The sequence below is a fragment of the Vicugna pacos genome, chromosome 3 (genome assembly GCF_048564905.1).
Source record: "Vicugna pacos chromosome 3, VicPac4, whole genome shotgun sequence".
Classification (NCBI taxonomy): Eukaryota; Metazoa; Chordata; class Mammalia; order Artiodactyla; family Camelidae; genus Vicugna; species Vicugna pacos.
In genome coordinates this window covers 73,461,526-73,487,523 of record NC_132989.1, presented here as the reverse complement: position 1 = coordinate 73,487,523, position 25,998 = coordinate 73,461,526, and the positions used below count along the sequence as shown (strand labels likewise).

The following is a 25,998-nucleotide window of genomic DNA, read 5'->3' as shown; positions in this document are numbered from 1 at the left end:
AAGGGCTCATTTATGCAGGAAGTTAGGGATTTGGGTAGTTTATCCAACTCCAATTATTATGGTAATTATAGCTATGCCCATATGGTGAGCACCCACATGCCAGGCTGCTAAGGAACTAGATCTCATTTAATTCTTATTACAGCCCTGTGAGGTGTGGATCCTGTTATTCCCATTTAATGATGAGGAACCTGAGCATCAGAGGCATTCACTAATCTGCTCAAGGTCATAGCTAACAAGTTGCAGCACTGGGATTTGAACTCAAGTATATTCTCCACAGCTCCTTTCATTGCCTCTCTTGAGAGAAGGAGCCCTATACCATCAAGACTGGGAAAAAAAATCCGCCTTCAGTAAAAGGCTGTAGAGAGGTGATCCTTCCTTGAAGAAAGATGTTTAGGAATTAGGCACATTGATATATGATATTCCATTATGCTTACATTTGCACTTATTTCTGAAGAATCCTTAAAAGCAGCAACAACTCTTGAGTCTTGGAAAGGAGCAAAAATATCCAGTGTCTGGAATCTCCCGAGTAGACAGGATGTGTTACCCCAATGAAGAGTATTGGTAGGTGTTTACTTCTTAAGGGCTGGTAAGTAATTAACAATAGGCCATCTTCTGTCTGGCTGTGTATTTGAAATTATTTAAGTTGACATGTTGTGTTATATTGTTGATAAACATCATTATATCAGTGATTTAGCTTACACCCTGGAGGAAGAAGTACCTTCTAGACTCTCTTAATGTTCATTAAAAGTTGGCACTGATGGATTTTTGAGGGAGCCCTCTAGTCACTGAGTGATGGAAATGAAGAAAGAAACATTTATGAAGATTCAACAGGGACTTCAGGGGACCTAGTCTAGAAACTAGAGTTTCATACCAAATTCCTATCTGAGGCTGAGTCCAATTTTAAGGGGAACAATTTTGCACAAATAGCATGAGATCCAGGCCTTACTCATGGTGTTTTGAACTTGAAAAGTGGGGCACGTGCAGCCTCTGTCTGCATGAAATAATGCTTTTCACCGGGTAGGATGGGATTCCATCAGAATCACACCCAACGAGCTCCTTTCCTACTTCCTTATCTACTTATAGTTTTTTCATGAGCCAAACTGTGATGACTGTTTTAGTTTTCGTACAGGAGGGCAAAAGTGTTTTTTTGAAGCGAGGAAGGGATGGTTTTACTGACTCTTTTTATCTTCCTTGTGTTTCCATTCTCACTTTGAGCACAAATGAGACTTGGGAAGCAGGAGGGAGAGAGATATTATTGTGGATTAGGGGCAGAGGAAAAGGGGGTGGGCAGTTGTCTGTTTGGAACTAAACCCCACCCCAAGCAAATACACTTCCTGCAGCCATTTCCCAGCTGTTTTTGAAAAGACTGAAAAGAGAATAACATCTTAAGTCAAGAGCAATAGTATTAGGTCTTTTACTACAAGTTATACTTTTCTTCGAGCCTGTATTTATTTTGCCGGGGCTAGAAATAGCTGCAGTGATTTCAGCAGCCATGACTATTGTCTAGGAATTGAACGTGGGCTGGGAGTAGACGAGCTGATTACACTGTTTAGAAATAAATCCCTTTTTTGGCCATCTCTTCGGGTGAGAAGGGTCCGTAAATGGCCCTGTGGCTGATTGTTCCATGGTGCTTTCTTTTATATCAATTCAGTAGCCTCATAATGCAGTCATTTTATTCTAGAATATATTATTTTAAGTCTGTTGTAGAGTGAACAGGGCTAGTCCTATTCCTTGAGACAGGTATATAGGCAGCGTCAGAAAGACTTGCAAGAAATTTCTTAATTAGTACTAGTGCTGGTGCTACAGTAAGGGATGAATGAACTGAAATGCCTCCGCTCTGAGATTCTTTCAACTAAAAGGGCCTCTTGTCCCCCAGTGAGCAGGAGTCCAACGGATGGATGGGGAAATTTGCAGTGGGTGTAGCTGGTGACGGTCCTGAGTTCCTCTGCCCTTCTTACCTACCCCAGAGGTTTCTGCACCCTCAGATCACACTTGGCTTTGCTGATGGTGCAGCTAAAAAAAAAAAAAAAGGTGTTGAAAGAATCAGAACCGACAGGCAGTTCAGACACCTTACAGGCCTTCGCGTCTGAGATGGCACCGCAGGCAGCATCGCTCCGTGTGAGGTAACAGGCACTGAACCCACTCTGTGGTGCTTAAGACCTAACATTCTGTGATCAAGGATGTGGCATTTCATGGCAAAACTCATATGATTGATAAGGTGAATGTCTCAGCTGGGAAGAAAAGGAAGAACCAAAAATAAAGGCAGAAATTTTTTTTCTCCTTATGAAAGTCATTGTCAGGAAGACAATTTTAAGACCTTTTCATTTCCTCTGAGATCTTTTCAAAGGGACTGACTTGAAAAATCTTTGATGTGAGGGTCAGGACGTGATGGGGAGAGCATCTTCTTTTTCTCTCCTTTTATCTTACTCCTTGGAGGAGAGGTGAAAATAAAATGGCTCTAAGGAAAAGGAAAATACTCTTTAAAAAAAGTTTAAAAAACCAAAAGGAAATAGCTCTTTATCAGCAGCTTACCATCTTACTCCCTGTAGCTACTTGCACTATGTTATGGTCATGATTATGAAATATTTCTAAAGAAACATAAGGATGATCACATAATTTTCCCTCCTGAGATGCTATCGCTTCAGTGGAGCCCAGAGGCTCTGCTGTTTACGTGAATCGTGAAGGACCCAACACAGAAGGGACTTCACAAATATTGAATCATTATCATTAAAAAACACTTCCCACTTCACTCTGAGACCTTTCTGTTTTATGAATGCACGTGGCGGGGAATATTAATTACAACACAGTGAGTGTTGCTCGGGGGTGATTATGCCACCTGGCTTAAAGCCTTCCAGTGCAGGGTGTGAGGATTTTCATTTCATCCATCCTTTAGAATTTGCCACGAGGGGTCTCCCAAGACAGTAAAAGCAAAACCTAAAGACGCCTAAGGAGAGGAGACTTACTGGATAGAATTCTCTGCCTTCATTCTGCATCATTTTGTAAATATGTTTCCTAATCTGTTATTTTTCTAAAGAAGAAAGGATGTGTGACCAACAGTTTTAGCCTAAGTGGGTGAGATTCATCCATCACTGATCCAAATGGGTAACCTAAGAATTGAGCTTAAGTTGCTTCTCTTGCAGCCCATCTCCCATCTTTGGCTACTACTAAGGAATCTGAGCAGTATCTAGATTAAGAATCAAAGACACTTTGTCACGTGAGTGATATCACTTAATGGGATGCTTCCATTTGCTGTGTGATTGAGTGCAGGTGTAGGAGGAAGGTGTTTGGATCCCAGAGCTGAGGAGTCAAGAAGCCCTGTGGGAGCATGCTCAGCCACTGCAGTGGTCCTTCGAGGACAGGAAAAAGCTTGGGTGTCAGGATATGCATACTGACTCCTGGCTCCCATTATCTTGCTGTGTGACTCTGGACAAATCACTTAGCCCTTCTGAAACTTAATGTCTATATCTATCTGTAGGACAGAGATTTGGAATAGATTAGTCCAGATTCACAAGCCCTGACATCTTGTTTCCAGGGCTTGAAACTCCCTGCTGCACACCATCTTGCTTCATTTTCCCCACCATCTTTTGGGTCCCATCTAGATGCCATTTTACATGGCAGCCTTCCTGAACCCTCCAGTTACCCCTGTTTCCTTGAGCACTTCCCTTCCCCTGCCAGAGTGTGTGCCCAGAAGGCAGGGGCCATCCTGCTCTTTTTGCAGACCACCACCCCACAGTTCCAGGGCCATGCCCATGGTCAGCTCTCTGTCAGGATTTGGTGGAGTGAATTACATCTGATAATGAAATAAAACGTGGTCTCTGCCCAGTCATTTGTTCTTGTTCTCATGCTGGCTTCTAGCTCCTTCCATTCTTCTTTTACTCTTCACTCTCCTGGCTGGAGGTCTTTTTCTTTCATTCTTTCTTTTCCTGTTTCTAACTTGTGAAAGCCCCTTATTGTTATCTCATGTTTCAAACCCTAGAGATGACTATCTTGATATGTTGATAAGAGGAGGACTTTCTCAGAGGAGTTGCTTATTAATTGCTTATTACAGTGTCAAATGTGGTTATAAACCACTGAAACGTAGGATGTAAAGGGGCCCCTAGAAAAGCTTTTAGGGAGATCAGCCCTCCACCCAGCAATAGAACAATCTCTAGAACTGAGGTTCCCAAATCTGCCTCGTGATCAAAATCATCACCCTTTGCTTTTAAACCACAGATTTCAACCCTGACTCTAGAGATTTGGTTTAGTAGGTCTAGATGGGGTTCAGCCATGTGTAATTTCACAAGAACCTCGTTTGCCTCTGTTGGTCAGCCAGGACCAGGATGCACCATTCTAGAACTGCTGACAGGTGGAACCTTAACCCTGCTTTTATGTTCGTCTCTACAATGGGGGCCTTGCTACCTCCTAAGATAACTAACCCTATTCAGCCAGTCTCTGGAAATGTGCCTTGACTCTTATATGCTTGAAATTATCAGTTGGTTGGATCTCAAACCCATATTTGTTGGTAGAAGATAGTCATTCATTTAATGACTAGATTAAATCAAGTGCCTGTTTTTAACAACTTGTTCTCCAGTATTTATGACTGGGTAGGATCACAGCTTGTTGGGACACCTTTATGCAGCGATTTAAAAATTTCTGACTATAACTTGCAGTCTAGATCAATTTCTATTCCTGGCTGCCGCATGTGCAAAGTCTCCTTTTAATTATCCTATATCCATTATTTGATCAATAGTACTGTACTCTTTTCAAAACCTTGAATGACAGTTTCCATTAAGGAGGCTTTTTTCCACATAGTCATCTCTCCTGATGAATAATAAATAAATGCCAAGCATCCGTCTGTAAGAAAGCCTTGGATTCCATCTTGAAACTCGATTTCTGACATCAGCGTGGGCATCCGCACTGACCATGTGGGGAAGCTCAGTGTGGGGTTTGCCACCGTAGGAGTGAACACCAGCTGCTCTGGGCCTGGGCCATTCAGGGAAGACTCCCAGTGGTGGTGCTGTGTCTCCAAGACCCGAAGGAACCTAGGAAGCAGCCAAGGAAACAGGAGGAGGCTAGTATTCTAGACAATGGGAACAACATACGTAAAAACCCAGAAAGACTGGGTAGAACAGATTTCCGTAACTGTGGTGTGAAAACTGCATGATAACGAGGTATGTCCCAGCACTTTAAGTCTCACAGCATTTTCTCAACATTTCCTCCCAGAGTTGTAGGTTCTCTGGCTCGTATAGAACCTCCCTCCGAGCAGCACTGCTATTTCATGATCCTCATGAGAATCCGGGGACAGGGGCAGCTTATGGACCCGCTTCCAGCATCTGAGAGGAGACACTTGGCCACTGGAATCGTGGTGGAGAGCATTCCAGGGTCCTGGCACATGAAGGGCACCTGTGTGTAAAGAGCACGTAATTTTGACCCAAAGAGTATTCCATGTGGTCTGGTTCCTCTCCCTCTCCTGCTGGACTAGAGCCCAGTGATAGCAGAGCAGTGTCCCTGCCCTACAGATTGCTTCCAAGCACCCAGAGGTGTCTCCCTCCTTCTCCCCCCACAACACATGGGCTCCCTGGGGTGACTGCCTTTAGCTCCTTTATTGTCTGCAGCCAGCAAGGCCTTGTGACAACATGAGGCCCCGCAAGTCCAGCGGTGCCACGACTTGTCTTTGTGGACTGCTCTCTGATAACGTGGAAAGAGAAATGCAAGACCCAGGCTGCAGCAGCTGGCCGGCTTCCAGAGCCAAAACTGAATTAGAAACTCATTAACGAGCCAGTAGGGCTGGCGGGGCTGTGCGGTGGCCGGGAAGCTGGGAGCGGAGGAGGGGAAGGGGCGGGCATCTCTCGTTGGCAAGTGGCAGGCTGTGAGCCGAGCGAGTGGGCCGTCCAGGAAGGGAGACAAAACAGGGCCGACTCGTCTGTCACACAGACTTGTTTGTGAGTATGCTAGTTTGCTTCAGCCACATAATATATGCTAATTACTATATTTCCTTTTTTTTTTCCACGGAAAGTGTTTAGTTGGAAAGCTTTGAAACCAAAGAGGCGATGCCGAAATGCCAAAATGCAGACATTACAAAAAAGAGGAGGAACAAAGGGAAACAGAGAATTCAAATTTACAAAATGGCTTAGCGTTCTGCTCCATCAGCACCTCCCTCTTCCATGCAACCTTATGGAAAATAAGTGAGTGGGAGGGTATGATTTCCTATGGATGATGCTCTTGGCAGCATCTCTCCTATAGTCTGAAATTTTTTTTTTAAACAGTGGAAAGAATATAAAGTTAGCAAGATGAAAGCCCAGAAGATTTATTGTAGCATCCAGTAAATGTTAATAAGAAAATGTTAGCGGGTTCTCCCTCTCTCTCTGACTTCTCTGGCCAGGGCACCTCTCTGTAGACTGTAAGACTCAGATGCAAACTGAGGAGGGCATGTAATTGAGCTCATTTAAATAATTATCCATTAATAGGAAAAGTCTCACTCGGTGTATTTTTTTACCTGTCAAACCATGTAACTAGTGTTCCACTAGATACCCCTGGGCTACTGTCATTCTTTAAATCAAATAAAAAACAGACCAACATATTAAAATAATGCCTTCTCTAATGAAGCTTATCGCAATGCACCACCATTTTATTGAAAAAAAATGGGCTAGGGAAGAGAAATATATTTTCTTTCACTGACATTAAAATCCCAAGGGCTGAAGTCTTGGTAAGTTAACTTCTTATCTTTGCCCCATAACCCTTAATTTTTTTAATAATTAAAAAAAGGTGTCATACATTCTTTAAAACAATTTTGTAGACATGAGACATTTAGGAAATTTCATAATGAACTTGGTTGGTATGACAGCAAAGCAATGTAGACGTTTTCCAGAACAGTATAGAAAACACATTAAAGCATCAGCTTATATCCTTTAAGAATTGTAAGAAAAAAGTGACATAAATTAAAGATTTTTCAGATGTTTTAAGATTCCTACAAAGCTTTCTGTCCCAAGATTAAACATTTAGTCACACTGCACAAAACATACTGGATGCGTAGTCAAGTGCTGGTGTGGGGAGGCCTCTATTTTATATACTGAAATCCTCTTCTGGCCCATTTTCCCCCAAGTCCTGGTTGTCTGAGAGCAGATTCCTTTTGCAAAGACTAAAGTTGTAAGAGGAAGAGCATTCTCTTCATCTGGAGCTGGTGTTCTGGTCCGATTTCGGTTAGGAAGCTGCTTCCAGAACCACATCCAGAGCCTGATCCAGAATAGTCCTCTGAGAGAGGGCATACATTGCTGGTCTCTGGGGTCCTGGTACCTCCTCACTGAAAAAAAAAAAGTCAGGCTTTAAAGGGAAGATCCACTGGATGTGCCTGGGGGCAGGATGTACAATGGTCCCTTTTCATCAGTGTGGTTTGCAAAATAACTGTACTGCAGTAAACCCACTGGTCCTTGGCTCTCCATAGAGGATAACCTTATACGAAGGTACAAAACCAGAGCTGGGGAAGAGCCAGGAACCTCTGAGTGCACTTGTGCAGCCCCTGATCGTGACTGGCACACTCCCGGCTCTGACCTGCACTCCAGCCTCACAGGAATGTAGCCCAGTGTTCCGGTCTCTTTGAGAAACAATTCCCAAGCTTCAAATCCTAGTCAGGACCCACATCACAATTTCCAGGGCTTTGGAGTCGTTTTGTCATTGAAGGAGCTGGAACCAGCAGGAACAAGGTTAGGTCCTCCTCTTGTTGGACTGCTGCTCACTCTGTTTGGCTCCCACTCCTGTCCAGCTTGCGCTGCTCCGCCAACGCACTGAGCTGAGGAGGGAGGGCTCCAGTGTTCTCCGCTCTTGCCTTTCCAACCCTTAATTTTGAAATCTTGCATTTTCCTGATTTTTGAGTTTAAATCGAGTCAGTAGTGACTGCTACAACCTTTGTGCCCTTCTCCAGTGACAGCCTCTACTCCAAAATGAATGGGCATGTGTTCAGTGTGTTCCTTTCTCGAACAGAATCTAATGTCCTTTCTTTCAGTTCTGCTCTGTGCCTCCAGCAGAGGACACTCTCTGGAGCACGATTCCATCCATTCTTCTCCAGAGCCGGCTTACCTGTGGGTATTTTCACTGGGACAAATTTATACCATTTTATTTGTGAAAAAACAAAGAGTAATGCATTGGAAGAACTTTGCTTAGCACATGTACGGAAATTGCATCTATTCTAAGTGTATAAATACATAAAAATTAACCAAAAGAGAGTAATACGACATAGGAATGTAGAGAGTGATTGTATGCATGCTAATTTTCTTATGAGAACCTGCTACTTCTCACAGAAGTTAAAATCTAGAGATTTTCTTAAGAGCAAGTTTTTGCAAAGTCCCCAATTTATTTTTTTAATTTTATTTTTTTAATTGAAGTGTAGTTGACTTACAATCTTAGTTTCAGATGTACAGCAAAGTAATTCAGTTATACATATAATACATAAATATGTGTGTTTTCAGATTCTTTTCCATTATAGCTTATTATAAGAAATTGAATATTGTTCCCTGTGCTATATGGTAGGTCCTTGTTGTTTATCTATTTCATATATAGTAGTGTGTATCTGTTAATCCCGAACTGCTAATTTATCCCTCCCTCCACTTTCCCCTTTGGTAACTGTGGCTTGTTTTCTGTGTCCGTGAGTCTATTTCTGGTTTGTAAATAAAATTTGTATCTTTTTTTAGATTCTACATATAAGTGATATCATACTATATTTCCTTTCTCTCTTACTTCACTTACTATGATAATCTCTAGGTCCATCCATGTTGCTGAAAGTGGCATTATTTCATTCTTTCTTATGGCCTAGTAGTATTCCATTATATATATGTATACCTCATCTCCTTTATCCAGTCACCTGTTGATGGACATTTAGGTTGCTTCCAGGTCTTGGCTAGTGTAAATAGTGCTGCTGTGAACGTTGGGGTGCAGGTGTCTTTTTCAATTAGAGCTCTCTCCAGATATATGCCCAGGAGTGGGATTGCTGGATCATATGGTAAGTCTGTTTTTAGTTTTTTAAGGAACCTCCATACTGTCCTTCATAGTCACTGCACCGATTTACATTTCTGTCAACAGTGTACGTGGGTTCCCTTTTCTCCAAACCCTCTCTAGCATTTATTATTTGTAGACTTTTTAGTGAAGGCCATTCTGGCTGGTATGAGGTGATACCTCAATGTAGTCCAAAGTCCCTGATTTGCCTACCCTCCTCCTTGAACTTTCCTAAACTGGAATTTCAGAGTCTCTTAAGAAATGATCGAAGAGGGTAGGATTTGCTTGACTGACTACCTTTTGGAATCACTTCTGCATCATAGGTTTTGGGCTTGTTTTTTTTTAGGGGAGCTACCTCTGTTGGTACAGAATACATTTACCAGTGCCTCAAAATGCCCCTTAGCCAGATTTGATTGAATCATGTCAAAAACAAATCTCTGCTAAGTAAACATGAATTACATGGTCCTGAATTTATTCCTTGTTTCCTACATGAAAATTTCCTAATTCTGCAGATGTAGTCATCCAGCCACAATCTCCCACAGAAGGTCAGATGTGGTATGGGAACATGCAGGGGCACCCTGTTCACAGTGACCTTGTGAAGACCTTGTAGTTGAATATAAAATCAAGATGAAATCTTCCTGATGATGCCCTATTTTAATTATTTAAGGAATCTTAAGGGGTGGCTAAATGACCAGAGGCAAAAAACAGTGCACTTGTGGAAAAAACAACACCTGACACTTTTGAATATTTTTTGGCCCTAATCACACAAAAAGAGCTAGACGGCATTTCCTTTTTATTTACATATAAATAAAGTTGAAGTTGTGAGATACACACACACACACACACACACACAATGGAATACTGCTCAGCCATTAAAAAAAGGATGAAATAATACCATTTGCAGCAACATGGATAGACCTGCAGACAGTCATACTAAGTGAATTAAGTCAGACAGAAAGACAAATTATCATATATCATTTATATGTGGAATCTAGAAAAATGACAAATGAACTTATTTATAAAACAGAAAGAGACTCACAGACATAGAAAACAAACTTACGGTTACCAAAGAGGGAAGGGGTGGGGAGGGATAAACTGGGAGTTCGGAATTTGCAGATACAAACTACTCAGTGTAAAACAGATAAATAACAAGAACCTACTGTATAGCACAGGTAACTGTATTCAATATCTGGTAGTAACCGACAATGAAAAAGAATATATATATATATCTATATATATATATATATATATATATATATATATATATAGATGTGTAACTATATATTTATATATAGATGTATAACTGAATCACTATGCTGTACACCAGAAACTACCACAACATTGTAAATCAAATCAACTATACTTCAATTTAAAAAAAAAACGGATATGACCAGGGTTACTCACACCAGCTAGAACATAAGACGGAGTGTCCACCTTTCTATTACTTGCTACAGATGGTGGCAGCTGAGGTACCACTTTAGCTGAGACCAACTCTCAGGTCCCTTGAGCCTCATACTTCCAGGTCAGGATCTTGACCTTAAGCCCCTCCTGTCAGATCACCAAGCTGGTTGCTGTGCCCAGCCTGGCACTGTCACTGCGGGTAGCATTGCCCCCTTGGGACGTTACTGGGAAAAATCCCACTCATGCTGTTTCTCCCTGGTGCAGGGCTAAGATCCCAAGGCACTGGTAATGATTAGATAGTAGATGTGATGTATGTTATGTCAGCTATTTGTATTTTTCTTTCTTTTTTTCAATTTCCTTTTTAACAGCCAATACAGAGAGGACCAATTTAATTTTTGTTTTTAAGGCAGCTGGCTTAAAGAGGTTGAGTAGTGTGATGATTTGGTTTTGAGTAGTAACAGATGAGGGTGAAAGGTCAACCGTTTCCCTGGATTTGATCAATGGCAGGAGTTTGATCGCAAATTAAATGTCAGATAAAACTGTCAAATGATTCTGAGAATTGATCCTTACTGGGAAAAGTTGTTTGAACCTTTAATGATCACATTTGCTCTCAGAGGAAATAATTCTAGAGTCTGTTCAGACCTTAAGATAGTAATACATAAAAATGATGTGAGGATGATTTAAAATAAGGTAACTTATTAAGCTGATGGATAGCATGTTCAGCATCTATACTGTCTTGTTTCTCAAAGAAGGGAGCACCGACCCATCAGAATCACCTGAGAAATCACAGAAACGTGGAGTCCCAAGCCCCACCCACCCCTCCTGAATCAGACCGTGTGAGGGTGGGCCATGCACATCTGCATTTTTATTAACTTCTCAGGTGACAGTAGGGAATATTACACTCTTAAGAACTGCCAGCCTACAGTCTTTCCCCCCCCACCAGGCATATGTCTCCCAGACAGAAAATAAAGCCATGCCCATGGGCTAAGCAGTGTATCGCGGCAGTGAAATCATAGGTCAAAGTGAGTATGCTCTGGGTTGAATTTGCAAAGCAGATGGTAGTTATTACTGGATTATGTAATGTCTTTGGAACATTCTACCTCGACTCTCCTCTGTGTGGAGGTGGTTTAAGTTTGTAAATCAGGACAGCACTGAAGTTACAGGTCACCTTGGGCCGGGGGAGAAGGTGACCAGAGAAGACCATGCACCATCACTTCTCTCATGTTTTTCTCTGTCACCTTCACAAGCTCTTTTCTGCTTTTGGCCACACATGAAATAGTGGCATTTTCCCAAAACTGTTCTCAGCAAAAGGCTCTTTCTGTGTTCTCCAAGAGCATTACTTAAAATATGCTGGTGCCTCCCAGACCTGGGCTTCTGGTCCGCCTATGGCCCAAGCATCAGATCCACGTCTCTGCCTGCCCACTGGACAGAGCCACCTGGCTCTCCCATAGGAGAGACGTCAGGCTCAGCAGGCCCTGAATCAAACTGTCTTTGGTTTTCCCTCCTCCCTTTTAAAATGACTTAATGGCTAAGAGCCTCGGCTTTGGACACTAACCACCCAGGTTTCCATCCTAGCTTCATTAATACTTCCTTGGGCTGTTGCTTAACTGCCCTCTGCCTCATTCTCCTCTTCTGTAAAGTGGGAGTAATGACTTTCTCATAGGGTTGATGTGCAGATTAAATGCGATAACTGCACATAAATAACTTAGATCAGTGCCTGACCCCGGGCAGCTGTTCAATCTGTCTTAGCCATTTTTATTATTCATTCCTTTATCAAATATTGATTGAGCTCCTACTGTGTATCAGACACTTCTCACTTACATCTTCCAAATTAGATGCTGTCAAAACTCCAGTGTCCCCATTAAACTCTCTTCCCTTTGGGGTAGGGATAGCATCCCATTCATGTTTTAATCTCAGTGCTAGTTTATGAAGGTAGCACTAATTTGCCCAAGTTAAACTTAAGAAAACTGTGTTCTCTAAGTAAGCCACGTTGTCCTAATAAACAGGGAATGTAACATTTCTTACAAAGGCAGGAAAAGACCAGTAAGATTAAAAAACATTCTCTGAAACTTACTCTGATCTCAAGAAAGTGAGGTCTAATTGTTGAACCATAGGAAAATGTTATTTCTGAGTTAAAAAGTAACTGATATTGGCAACCTTATGGTTTAACATAATTCTTGGCAGGGTACTTGGCACATGGCAGGTACCCCTCAAAACAAAGAATTCCCAAACCTAGGTTCCAAATTCTGGGCGTACTCTATCATATATGGAAGAAAATATAGCTCAGATAAACCTTATTTTTAAAAAGTAAGGATTTGGGCTTTGTGAACTCCTAAAACAATCTGAGAAGCACTGTGAGGCAGTGACAAGAGTAGGAGTCAGGATTCAGCTAGGCTTGATTTAAAACTGAGTTCAACAGCTTATTTTATCTCTGTGATGCTGGATTAGACAGCTAACTCTTACTAAACAACCTGCTTCATCAGCTTCAATTTCCCCATCTGTAAAAAAGGAATAATTGTAACAGTTGATCTTTATGATGCTCTAATATGCAAATAAAAAGATTTTATAAACCATGAAGTACATCACAAATGAAAGGTAATGTTAGTATTTTAGCACATATCCCCAGATAGAATTGTCACAATGTGCGTAGGAATTGCCTTTTGCATCCGTTACAAACACAACTGTGACTGACCGCTGCGGCTTTCTCTCCTGTGGACGGACGTGGGGGGTGGGTGGGGTGTCACCAGGGCTCCTTTGGGTCCCCCCATTCTGTGAGATGAGGAAATTCTGGTTCCTTCTACCACAGGACTGGCAAGTTCTTCTCGAGGCTCATGGGTAGGAGGTTTCCTCTTTGGCTGTTAGACTCCTTGCATCTTAGAAGCAGAAGGGACTCCTGTCTTGTGTATGTGTATGAGGAGCAAATGTATTTTTCTTTGTTGGCAGCAGGTTTTGTTCAGAACAGGGTACTCAAACCCCCGACCTTGCTGTAGCCCAGAGGACCAGGTTCATAGACTTGAAACACCTTTATCAAAGTGTAAATGCATGAACACAGAGGAAAGTGCTTTGCAGATGGTAAAGTGCTAGGTAGATGTTGATCTCTGTTTTTCACGAGACCTGGAGTTGGCTCCCCTGACAGGTTAATACATTGCCTTTCACTAGGTGTACTTTTTTGTTTTAGTCTGTCGCACCTGGACATTTTTAAAGAAACAACCTTCAGGTTATCACCCTTAGCTGGTGCCAACTTTGGGCGCTACAGTGTCTTTTTAGATGTCCTCCAGAAAGTCAGGCTTCTAGCAACACCATCTGTGAGATTTATTTCTACTTCTTTTAGCCAGGGCTTAAAATAGGGATGTCTTTCTTCTACTGTCTCCCACTTCTAACCCTTGATAGCCTGGTTTCTTGTTCCTCTGCCTTGAGACCTTTAAAAAGGGGGAGTGGGAGAAGGGAAGAAGAGAACCTAGGAGAAGAGTGGTAGGACAAAGCCCTGCAGAGAGAGGGTACACTAAGAACCCTGCAGAAGGAATCAGGCTGGTTGCCCACTGGCATCCCGTTTCCCCACATCCTGAGCTCCTCGTGTGAGCAGCCAGAGCAGGATGGGATGGAAATGCAGGCGGCTCCTTCTGCCCCCAGGAATGAGAGGACCTGCCTGGCACTCGAAGGTTGGGTTTGCCTGCATCTGTGTGCCGTGAACACATTTGGGACAAGGAGGGAGCTTGGAAGTCTGGTTGGTTTGGGCTGTTTGCTTATCTGGGCATCTAAAGGTCAGGGAAACATAACGCATAAGATGGCAGAGAACCTAGGAGAAGGATAGGGTGGAAGAACTAGCAGACACATGAAACACTAAACCAAACCAAATGATAACAAAAAAGAAACAGTTCAGTCCAGGAAATGTAGAGGAAAAATAGGTATAAATTCAGATTGTATAATAACTAAATTCTCTGTAACAACAAAAGATATTTAAGTTTTTTTTAAAAAATCCCAAGCAATGATCAACTTACTTAAATTAAAAAAAAAATATGAAGTCTCCTGAACTTATTTATAATGGAACTTGAGTTCTCTAAAACAAACAAATGAACACTGACAATTTAGAGAACGGTATAACATTCCGGAACACACATCAGAGTTGAAACAAATGCAGAAACAAACAAACAAAATATTTCCAACAGAAAAGAAATGCCATTTCCAGGAATAGCAGGGGAAAGGTGGGAGAGAACTGGGCTCTGATTGTTCAGCAGAAACAAAGAGGGAATTGGCCTTGTGGTGTGTGTGAGAGGCCAGCTTGCCGGCTAGAGGGTGAATGATTGAGTAGGCGTTGGCTGACCAGTGGCTGACCCAGGCTGCATGTTTACCTCATACAAAGGAGAATCTTGGCATCACAACTTGAAAACCTTTATTTTGGATGAGGTGGATTAGGAGAAAATAATAATGTCACAGCCTTGGCCATGAGTGGCTGCATGGCGTGTGACATGGGTCCTAGTCCTGCGCTCCTATACTGTGTGGCCTTGGGCAAGTCACTAGACCTTGGAACTTTGGTCCATGAAGAGGGGCAAAGACTGTTTATGTCACAGGAGTGTTGTGACGATTAAACAAGGCACTATCCCAAATAACAAAATGCTTTAGAAACTCTGAAGCCCTCTACGTGCCAAAGGGCTTACCGCTGCATTCTTGTGATGGGCTCTCCCATGATCAGAGTTGGATGTTCTCACTTCCATGTATTTGCCTCATATTTAGGTATTTTTTGATCCAGGTGGGACAGCATGAAGCGTATGGAAGGTGCTTCCGCACGTGTGTGACCTGAAAACCAGCCTGCAGGGCTGGGTTACGCTTCTGCCGTCTTCCCACCTGTGTTCCCCATTGCCTCTGGGACACTCAGCCTAGAAAGGGTCCCCACTTCCCAGCCCCAGGCTGAGAGCTGCAAGAGCTGAGAGATAAAGAGTTGATTTTTTTTTAAATTCAAGTATAGTTGATTTACAATGTTGTGTTAATTTCTGGTATACAGCATAGTGACTCATATATATATATATATATATATATATATTCCTTTTCATATTCTTTTTCATTATAGGCCATTACAAGGTATTGAATATAGTTCCCTGTGCTGTACAGTAGGAGTCTGGGATTTGTGGATACTAACTACTATATATAAAATAGATAAACAAAAGATAAGGAGTTGATTTTGATGTGTGAGGGCCCTGGGGAACCAGCTCCCTCCAGCGGCGGGAGGTTACTTCCCTGGGGAGGGAATCTGTCATCTCTGTCCTGTGCTGACGCTGTTGGTCTTGGGGACTGTGGGATCAGGAGATACAGTCTCCCAGCACCTTTGTTTTTTCAAGGGCGCCTCAGTGGGCAGGACTAGGGGCTGAGTTCTTTGCCTGCCCCGTGTTCACCTTCTCCCTCTGGGCTGAGGTGACTTCTTACTCCAAGAAACCAGGGGAGGCTCTGGCTCTGTTAGGTGGGCTCCTGAGCCCTCCTGGATCGTCCTCTGAGCCCTCATGCTGGGGCACCTGGGAGGGACTCTGCTCACTGCGTCCTCGCAGAAGCACTGTGACCCTGGAACCCACATCCACCCTTTCTCTCTCTGTTTCCCCTCTTAGCAGCGACGAGGTGGGAGCACAGGAGCACAGGGAGGACCATCAGAGGCTCCTGGGAACTCACCCTGTGCTGCTTGTGCAGCCCCCGGACTTGCTCCTCTTTTCCTCCCTCTGAGAAGGCAGCCTGGCCGACACCTTCCCGCCACTCAGGCCGGGCCTCGGCCTGCTCTGTGCCCTGGTGTCAGTCAAGAGGGATGGAAGGACTTCTGTGAGGCCGCTGGGAGGAAGAGTCACTAGAAGGCGGCTGACGCAGGCATCCCCCCCCCACCCCCCCCACCAGCTGCCTTTCCCTTCAAACCTCTCTCAGCACATTTGCTTTACTATGTGGATTCCTGCAGAAAGGAGGCCTGGACATTATTCCTAATTAAAGCTGCTATTAAAGGCTGCTGGGAGACCTGTTGGTAACGAACTTCTAGTTCCTGCCCTGAGTACCGTCTGCTTCTTGCTTTCAGAGCTAAATCTTCTCCTGGGGGCTGTTTTTCGCCCATGGGGGTTGGAGGAGAGAGGCTTCCTCCTCAAAAATCCGCTTTGGTGAAGAGCTAGAGTTGGAGAACTCTGATTGCTTTCATTTTTCTGTCTTTCCTCCCTACTTCCCTTCCCTCTGTGGAAAGCAGACTTTGACCTTGAGGCATTCTGTGCTTGTGGCCTGCCAAACCCTACGTCTAGGCCTTCTTTACCCCATGCATTTCCCTTTCTAACTCTAGAATCTTCTGTAACCCTAAGATTTCTGCTTGTTCACACTGGATATTTTTCTAGTGCTGGATCATGTATAAAATTACTCTTCCAAAGAGTACACTCTGGTTTTCACCAGGGCAGGGGCCAGAGGACCTGGTGGGTGAAGACGGAGCAGCAGCAGGAACCAGGGGGCAGGTGGGCCGACGGCGCTTGTGCACAGACGTCTGACTCTGACTCTGTCCTGGTTACCGCTCCATCCGTATCAGTGAGTCAGGACCCGCTTCACCTTCACCGTTCTGTACTGAATAGATATGGAAGCTTCCTTTATTTTTCAATATTCACTTCTAGATTGTGTTTGCAAGTGTGTGTGTGTTTTTCAAGAAAAACAAGGGGTAGGGATAAAGTTCTGGACTGTGGTCATTAATGGAAATGGAAATTACACATTCACCTTCAAGACATGCAGTTATCGGCCTTTTAAAGATGATTTAAAAGCTTTTAGCATTACTAGTTATTCTTTTCATCACGGGTCTTCTCCCGTCTCTTGATGCTTCTGCACCTGGGGCCCAGAATTCTCTCCTTTGCACTTGCCTGTCTGACTAAGCAGCTACCTGCCTGGGCTGAGACCCTTGTTGGTGTTGCTGGGACCCCAGCAGAGATGCTGCCGCCTCCCGGGCCACTGTGTCTTGGGGCTGACGTGTGTGGGAGCGGAGGGCCAGCTGTGTGCAGGCTAGAAGGCTCTGAGTTGTATGGGGCTTGGTTATAGCTGTTCATCAGGAGTGAGTGTTTTTCAGTTTAGCCATGGTCAGCCCCTTCCAAAACCAGGAGACAGCCTGTGTGGTGTGTGTGTGTGTGTGTGTGTGTGTGTGTGTGTGTGTGTGTGTGTGTGTGTGTCTGTCTGTCTGTCTGTCTGTCTTTAGATGAATAATAAATTAAACTCTGTGGAGAAGAGACCTTTTAAGCATCATAAAAATTGTATACCTAGAAAATAACATTGTTTTCAGAGATTTAAAAGTCACCTGGATATAGTAAAACATAAACTAGTAGAACAGTCCAATCTCAAAAAACACATAGATTGAGTTAATCTGTCAGATTTTCAATAATTGAAAAAAGCCCAACAACAACTGGGAAGCACAGGCTTGTGTGAGTTTCAGGCACAGCCTTCTGGAGTGCACGCACAAAAGTCTCATTGTGTGCACGGGCCCTGCTGCTCCAGGGGTCCCCAGACCTTCCTCTTTTGATTCCAGGGTGGAGCAGACCCCTTTCTGTCACATAGCAGCGCCCTCCCTGCTGCCCAGGACCGAGCCTCACAACTGCCCCGAGTTCTGTGGGGAAGCCCTCAAGGCTCTTTCTTGCCAAGGGAGTGAGGGGCACAGTCGGTCCATCTCAAGCCCCTGCGTTTGCTTCCCCCAGACCAGTGCTGAGGAGACTTGGCTATTCAACAGGGCCGCCTCACGGGTTCCCTGTGAGCTGTTTCTGGAGAATGCAGGCTACAGTGGTGAAGAGAGAGGCTGCGACTGTGTTGTCTTTCTTTCCTGGGAACTTCTTTTCTGAAGCAACTGAATGAGACCTTTGCAGGCGAGGGTGGTGGCCTCTCCTTCATAATGCCTGGCCTGTTTCCCAGTGTGAAACATTCCCCAAATATGCGACTTTGTGAGCGTCCCAGCAGCCTGAGCCCGGAGCCGCCTGCCGCCTGCTGCCTGCCGCCAGGAGAGCTGACATCCCACCGGGAGGCGGGGGTTGGGGCAGGGCACACCAGCCCCTCTTGCAGCCCTGGCTTTGCCAGATGCCAGCAAGGCCCGGCCCCTGGTTACATCGTTCGGGGTGAGAATCTGGCCAATAGTTGGCTGTGACAAGAGCTTGAAGCTTCTCTCTCTTTAAATCCCCTCCTTTATTCAAATCCAATCCTATAAAAAGGCTTTTGTTCAAGGAGCAGCCATGGTATCTGGGTGCACGTCTGTGTCACTGCTGTCAGTATTTCCAAAGATGGAGAGAAAAGACATCTTTGGTTGAATTTCTGAGCAAACAGGTCCAAAAACTGACTTGGAAGGAGTAGAGGTAAACGGCAGCTGTCACATGGCATTTGTTTTGTTTGCAAGTGATGAAGCCAAAGAGGAAAGGAAGTTCTCGAGGATGGTAAGAATCCGCTTCCGGGGCCTGGAGAGCAGGCATCCTTGCTGCGTGTCTGGGGGAGGGGTGCTGGGCAGCCGTGCTTGAACGGGTGCAGCTTGTGGGGTCTGGGCGCTGTGTAGGTCACTTAGGAGAGAAAAGAGCTCTGAGGAGGGAGCCACTTCTGTGTACCTTGCTCGGTCTACTTCTGAGGTTCCTAGAGGATAAGCACGACCACAGTCTTGCCTTGGCCTTGTGCTCCCTGAGTCTTTGTGGGTTGAAAACAGTCACATCAAAAGTACGATCAAGGCAATGAACATTCATTTCTCCATAGCCTTATGCTTCTGCTTAATTTTGTCTCAGCGCAGTGGCTTTGAAGCTTCTTAAGTCTTTGTTTCAAGGGGGCCACTGAAGGAGGGACCTGGAAAAGGAATGGTTTTCTACGTTTTGCTGATCGTCTTTTTATCATTTGCTTACTCAGTTTGATGTTCTTTTGCTTAAGCTTGAAATGCACATGCTTGTCAAAAGCAAAACCGACTAAGCCAAAAAGCCACATCCAGTAAATTACAGACTTCGGCATTCACAGTAAATTAACGTTCTTTCCCATGGCTTAGTGGAATTGTTTTTCTTGAGGCTGAGTCCTCTGCTGTGCAAACTGTATGACATTGTTCTATTTGGAGTTTCTTCATTTTCAGGCATTTGGAGTAAAATATTATATACTTTCCCTCAATTTTACCTTCTTTTATGTGGGTGTTCTGCCAACTTTGCTTTTTGCTTTTTTTGTTTTCTTCTTTTGGCCAATATCCTTCTCTTAATGCTTTCTGGCCTCTTGCTTCTATAAGCATATCTCTGATTTTATTCCTTTGGATTTTTCCCAAGCTCTCCTTTGGCATTCAACGTCTGTACCGTGTCTGTTTTGCCAAATCCGGGTCCACAGAGCAGTAAAGTGGAGGACTCGAGAGCCTGGGTGAAGGTCCTGGCTTGACCACTTCCAGTTGTGTGACTTGGGGCTGGTCAGTTCTTGTCTATACACTTTATGGTCCTCAACAGTAAAAGGGGACATTTGTGGTACCTGCGTCAGAGCTGTTCTAGGAGTTAAGTGAGTTATTCCTTCTGAGGTGCTTGGAACAGTGCCTGACACCATTATTGTTTAGTTTGGGTTTCTTCCACTTCTTTCATAGCTTTACTGATACATAGTAACTACTAAGAAAGATAAGACAATGAAGGAAAATGGGCTTGTCAATGTGATGGTGTTAAGTATTTCAGCATATTCTGTTTCTGTAGTACGTCTGGTCCTTGATGATATAAAGAAAAAAAAAGCCCTCACTGAAGCTGCCTTCTTTTTTTCTTAACATCTTTGTTGAGATATAATTCACATGCCATACAATTCACCCATTTAAAGTGTGCTATTCAATAGTTTTTGATACATTGCAGTATTAATTTAAAAAAATTTCTGGTAAAATATGTATAAGAACCATAAAATTTGCCATTTCAACCATTACTAGATGTACGCAGTTCAGTGGTATTAATTATATTCACAGTGTCTTCCAACATCACCAGTATTTCCAAAACTTTTTCGTCACCCCAAAGAGGAAGTCAGTACCCATTAAGCAGTAACTCCCCATTCTCTCTCCCTCAGCCTCTGGTAATCTCTCATCTGCTCTCTGACTCTATGAACTAGTCTATTTGAGGTAGTTCATGGAAGTGGAATCATACAGCAGTTGTCCTTTAGTGCCTGGCTTATTTTACTTGGCATAGTGTTTTCAAAGTTCATGTTGATGCATGTAGCAGAATTCACTCCTTTTTTATGGCCGAATAATATTCTGTTGTATGGATAATACCATATTTTGTTTACCCATCAGTGGACACCTGGGTTGTCCCCACCTTTTGACTATTGTGAATACCGCTGCCGTGAACATCGGCATACAAGTATCATTTCCAGTCCCCACTTTCAGCCCAGCTAAAAGTGGAATTGCTAGGCCATACAGAACTTCTGTTTTAGCTTTATGAAGAACGATTTTCTTGGCAAGCGGTTGCTTTTTGGAATTCTCTCTCGTATTCTCTCCTTTGGTGTCTGTCTCCCTCAGATTCCAGTTCCTCCTGTTACCAGAGTTTCATTGTCCTTCCAACCATGTGTCTCTCCCCGGCCCCCGGCCTGTCTGAGGGGCACCCTGCTGCCCCGTCCCTCACCCACTGGCAGAGCACGTATCACCACTCTGGCCACACATCTGCCTGGTCACTTGCACCTCGTCTGAGTGGGGAGGAGCTTGTAGAAAGTCGTCCGTGGGCCTCAGTCGACTCTGGCTGGAGGTTGTTTCAGCCATAAGATGTTCCTTTCAGGTATAGGGAGCCAGGGATGAGGAGCCAAAAGCCCCGCAGAATGTCAGCCGTCCTTAGACAGGCTCCTTCCTCCTCGCAGCACCTTGCTTTCCTGTTCTCCATCAACTGTGCTTGCCTTTAGGGGGTAATGTGGCCACTGTGTCCAGAGGGAGAGTTGTTCCCCCCTCTTCATTTGCTCACAGGACCTGCACTTTTCTGTGAGCAAGTGAATGAATGAATGAATACCCCAACAGACTGTAAGCCCGCCTCAGACACATTCTGGTTGTTGGGCTAATTGTTAGCTGGGGTTTCTGGATGTCATTCATTTCACAATAGGGCTCCTAATTAATCTGAGCACCGGCCTCACCAGAAGAAAGGCCAATAGGGAGAAACATCCCCAATTACCATGAGAAAGGAAGTGTTGAGAGCCCTGTCGAGTTTTCCTGGCATCCACCCCTTGTCTCAGATGAAAACCGCCCTTAACGCTCAGAGGCAGCCTGGCGATCAACCGTGACAACCAAAGGGTTGTGAGAGCCCGCGGGGCCGGGACCACACAGACCCAGCTCTGGGAGGAGCCCGCTGGGGCCGGCCACTCTCGTTCAGTAACACCAGTTGTGTTTCCCAGGACAGTGTGGAGAGTCCTGGTGCCCTGGGCGGCAACGCCTCTGCTGTCCCAGAAGCAGGCGGGCGGTTTTAATCCGGAAAAGCTAAAGGTCTCCTCTTTTGTCTGTGTTTTTGTGCCTGCAGGACAAAAGATCCTGCATCACCGAAGTGACGTTTTAGAAACAGTGGTCCTGATCAACCCCTCAGATGAAGCAGTCAGCACTGAGGTAAGCACCTGGCTCCATGGGCTCAGGCAGAGCCTCACACAGTGGAAGGAGACCCAGGGGGCTGGGGCAGGTGGCACGAGGGACAAGGGAGAGAGATGTTCTGGGTCCAGGATGCTTCCTGGTCAGTGGCTGCTTCTCTGCATCCGTACCACCCTAGACTGTCCCTTTCAATAAGGACAGAGTGGAGGATGCTGGCCAGAACTGGAGGGTTTTGCAGAGGCAAGGGGGTGTGGAATGTTGGATAGACATGGATAATGTGTTGCTGGGATGGCGTCTGGCTGGGATGGAGCAGGAGAAATAGACTGTGAGCCCTCAGGCTGAGACATACATGACCCAAATTTGGAGAAAAATGGATTCTCAGATGCAAGCCTCCTTCAGAGCCATCCTGCCCACCCCCTTATCACTGTAAAAGGATAGCAAAGGGTCAGAGGCATGGCCTGGGTTCTGCCACTTAGATGGTGGCCTTGGGCAGGTAATTTACTGTCTCTTCTCTCTCAGTTTCCACCTCTGTGAAATGGAGATCATAATAGCGCCTCCATTTAACATTGTGCCTAGAAGTGTCAAGTGCTTAGAACAGAGCATGGCGCACGACAACTGAAACCTAAATGTTGGCTGTTCTTCTTATTAATATTTCACTAGCACCATATGAAATTGTTGCCAGAGGGAGTGGTTATTTCAGAGCCTACTGTTTAGGAACCAGGCTGACACTGAGAATCCCTGGTCACCCAGGCCAGAAGCATTGATGCATCTTCATTTCCCACTGTTTTTATTGCTGTTTGGTACCTTTGAGATTGAGCTACTTCTTAGGATAATAGACATTAGAATAGCCATGTGGCCGGGGGCCTCCATTATCCACAGCATCTCTTCTGCCCATGCTGAGCATCTCTGGCTATAGCTTGTTTTTAAAAATTGAGATGGACTTCACACACCATAAAATCCACCTTTTTAAAGTATGCAATTCATTGGGTTTTGGTATATTCACAGTATCATGTAACTATCATCATTATTTAATTCCTGAACATGTCCATCACCCTCTGAAAACCCCAAGCCCATTAGCAGTCATTTGGTCTCTCCCCACTGCCCCAACCATTGGCAACCATTAGTCTTTTTGCCTCTGTGGATTTTCCTGTTCTGAATATTTTCAGATAATAGAATAATACAATATATGGCTTCATTTATTTCACTTTACATAATGTTTTCAATGGTCATCCACATTGTAGCCTGTATCAGTACTTCATTCCCTTTTATAGAATACTGTTCCATTGTGTGTGTGCACTTTTGTTTATCCATTTGCCGCTTGGTACACATTGGGGTTGCATCCACTTCTTGGCTCTCATCATGTAGCCTGTTTTGATCCCACTTGTCTGCTCCGGATCAGCAGGACCTCTTAGACTATCCGTGAGGGCACAAGGTTGCAGCAAGTGGTGGGCTAGCGATCTCTGGCCAACAGAATCAGGAAGTAAATACAACTTGAGAAAAGCTGAAGGATGAAACATGTGCAGGCAGATTGCCTCGAACAGCTGTGAGAAATGGAGAAGGAAAAAATAAGGAATTTCTTTAAGGAACCCAGGCTCGCCTGTGGAGCATATGGGGCTGGAACAGTTGCTTTGGTACACGTGTGTTTCCTTGGTCAGACTGTGGCGTTCTTGGGCAGGGGCAATGTCCTGTTTACCGTGCATCCCTCCCTTAGTGCCTAGCATGGTGCCTGGCAGTCAGTTTGTGCTGAACTGAGCTGGGCCCAAATGAACACCTTGGTGCTTGGAGTGGTGTTTCTGCTGAAGGACAGGCTGGCTCTCTGCCACTTAAAGAACAGAGCTCTTTTGTGCAAGCCATTTACAACTCTATTTAAAAGATTCCCAATCAGGACAGCCTTTTGTTTATGTTCAAGTTCAATGTTAGGCACCTAGCTGATCCCACTGGAGGCTGCTCTTGGAGCTGTGTGTTTGGTGTATGGTTTGGAAGGAAAGGGGTCCTGGGTGGGAGGGGCTGACTTGGACCCTAGTTGGAACCCTGTTTCCTGAGGCAGCAGTTGGGGGACCTGGACTATACTTCGTGAGTCAGCCTGTGAGATTTTCGTGGCTCCCAGACCACATGCTGCTAGCAGACACGGCTGTGGAACAAATGATCACCAGCTGTGGAGACTGCTTTGAAAAAGACAAAGAAACTAAGGGGAGAAAGTCAACTCCTGCTACTATGGTGGTTCTAGCCCATCTTGGAAGATAGCATTCATGGGCAGCTGATGACCACAGTCATTGGCTCTGTCCAACATCCCAGGGGAAATTTGAATACTGGGGAATGGATGATTTTTGCAGGTAAGAAACTTCAAGTGCTCCAAGGGCCAGCTCCATGCTGAAGGCGGGCTGTCGGGGCTCCCCACGGCTCATGTCCTGCTCCTTTGCTTTGTTTTAGGTGCGCTTAATGATCACAGACGCCGCCCGACACAAGCTGCTCGTGCTGACTGGGCAGTGCTTTGAAAATACCGGAGAGCTCATTCTCCAGTCCGGTTCTTTCTCCTTCCAGAACTTCATAGAGATTTTTACCGATCAAGAGGTAAGCTCTGTCTGGTAGTATTCAAGCCTCACAGTTGCTTGGTTATTGTTGTGGCCTTAGGCTCCTCTTTGAAAGTGCTCGCGGGAGCCCGGAGAAGGGGAGGGTCTGTCACACTGAAATAGCACAACTGCGTGACCCAGCGTACCATGGTTCTGTGGCTCAGCACCAGGAGGGTTTCAAGCACTCATCTGTAATTAATTGGAACCATTCTGAATGTGCCCGAGACACAGATGGAGGAGGGGTTGGAACAGCCAGCAATTTACAGATGGCAAAGATGCTGGAGAAACTTGAAGTCGAAAAGAAAGCCCAGGTTTCCTGTTGTCTGAAAGAATACTCCCAAGATCTCTTGGATTTGGGTTAGGATTTAACTGCCTTAATCTCTTTCAGTACACGTGCTTACTTTTTCTGGTCTAATTATTTCTGATTTCTCATACTTTTAATGCCTGGTCCCAGTGTTTGAACTGGGCTGCTTGAACAGCCCAAGAAAGGGAGGCATGTAGGAAAATGGGATGTGCCATGCCCCAAGAAAAAGATAGTTAAAGTTGCTGAACCAAAGCCTGATCTTTAATATTTTTAATGAATAGTTTATTCAAGGATGATGCACGTGAAGCAATGAAAATTCTGTGATGTTAGTGGTCTTTGGATAGAATCAGAGCAGAGATGTTTAATTCGGTTATTTCTGCTTGAGACTTGATCCCGTTGGGAAACATCTTTCCAAAATCACGTGCCTCTTTCATTTTGCTTATTCGTTTATAGTTGACAGCCACAATTCAGAGCTGTCACCTCCGCAGACTGGGCCTGATAGATTTTCCACATGCAGAGGTTGAGGGATGAGCTGACAAGGACGGGTTACCACCGTATCAATTTAAAACCATCTCCCTGAGAACTTCCCGAGATGGTGGCCTCTCAGTCTCGTGGGTGTTGGGAGGGGCCATCTGTCTTTCTGCACTTAACTCCTCCTTAGCCCTGCACTTCCCAGAGAGGTCTCTGTGTACTTTCCCTCACTGGCAGGAGCTATAAATAAATCACCCAGCTTCGTTAGGCTCACCTGGAGGCTTTCTGTAAAAAGACGGGTCAGATGACATCACCACGTTTCAGTCTTCACTCACTGGGGGGACTAAAAAGGAACATTTTACTTAGCGTTTGAAACCCTAGCTTTCAGAAGGTGTGATGTCATCTGGTCCTGAGGCAGACAGCCCTAGCTCCCCACAGCAAGAAAGCCATCTTGACCACTTCAAAGTGAGGGCTTTCGCCCTGTCTTTCTGCAGGGTTATTGTCTGTTTCCCTCCAAGGCTGCCAGAGTTCACACTGCATATCTTATTCGCCTTGTAGCCATTGCACCCACATGCAGGAAAGGCTGGGTACAACCTTGTTTAGCTGCATTGAGATTCCCAAGCCAGTGCTCTGATTCTCACTCTGCCTGCTGCCCTGAAGTTGGCAACATCAGACTCTTCTGCAAGATTGTGTCCCCCTATTCATGTTGTGCCCAGAGAGAGTTGGGCATTTGTCTGGTAGCTCAGAGGTCACACACACTATTGCCTCGGGCAAGGGAGAGAGCTGCA

At 44.7% G+C, this 25,998-nt stretch overlaps 1 protein-coding gene across 3 annotated transcripts in view; it reads left to right on the top strand.

The window, feature by feature from the left end:
• Window positions 1–25,998, top strand: part of MAP1B (microtubule associated protein 1B) — a 93,636-nt gene that overhangs the window by 47,138 nt on the left and 20,500 nt on the right. The window contains exons 1-3 of one of the 3 annotated variants that reach the window (XM_072958538.1): window positions 18,257–18,452; window positions 21,804–21,886; window positions 24,296–24,436. In XM_072958538.1, coding sequence (XP_072814639.1) covers window positions 18,272–18,452; window positions 21,804–21,886; window positions 24,296–24,436 — 405 coding nt within the window. In that variant the 5' untranslated portion in view covers window positions 18,257–18,271. Of the gene's footprint in view, window positions 1–18,256; window positions 18,453–18,553; window positions 18,765–21,803; window positions 21,887–24,295; window positions 24,437–25,998 lie in introns of those variants that run through there. The other 2 variants (XM_015245446.3, XM_006197564.3) reach the window with 2 other exon arrangements.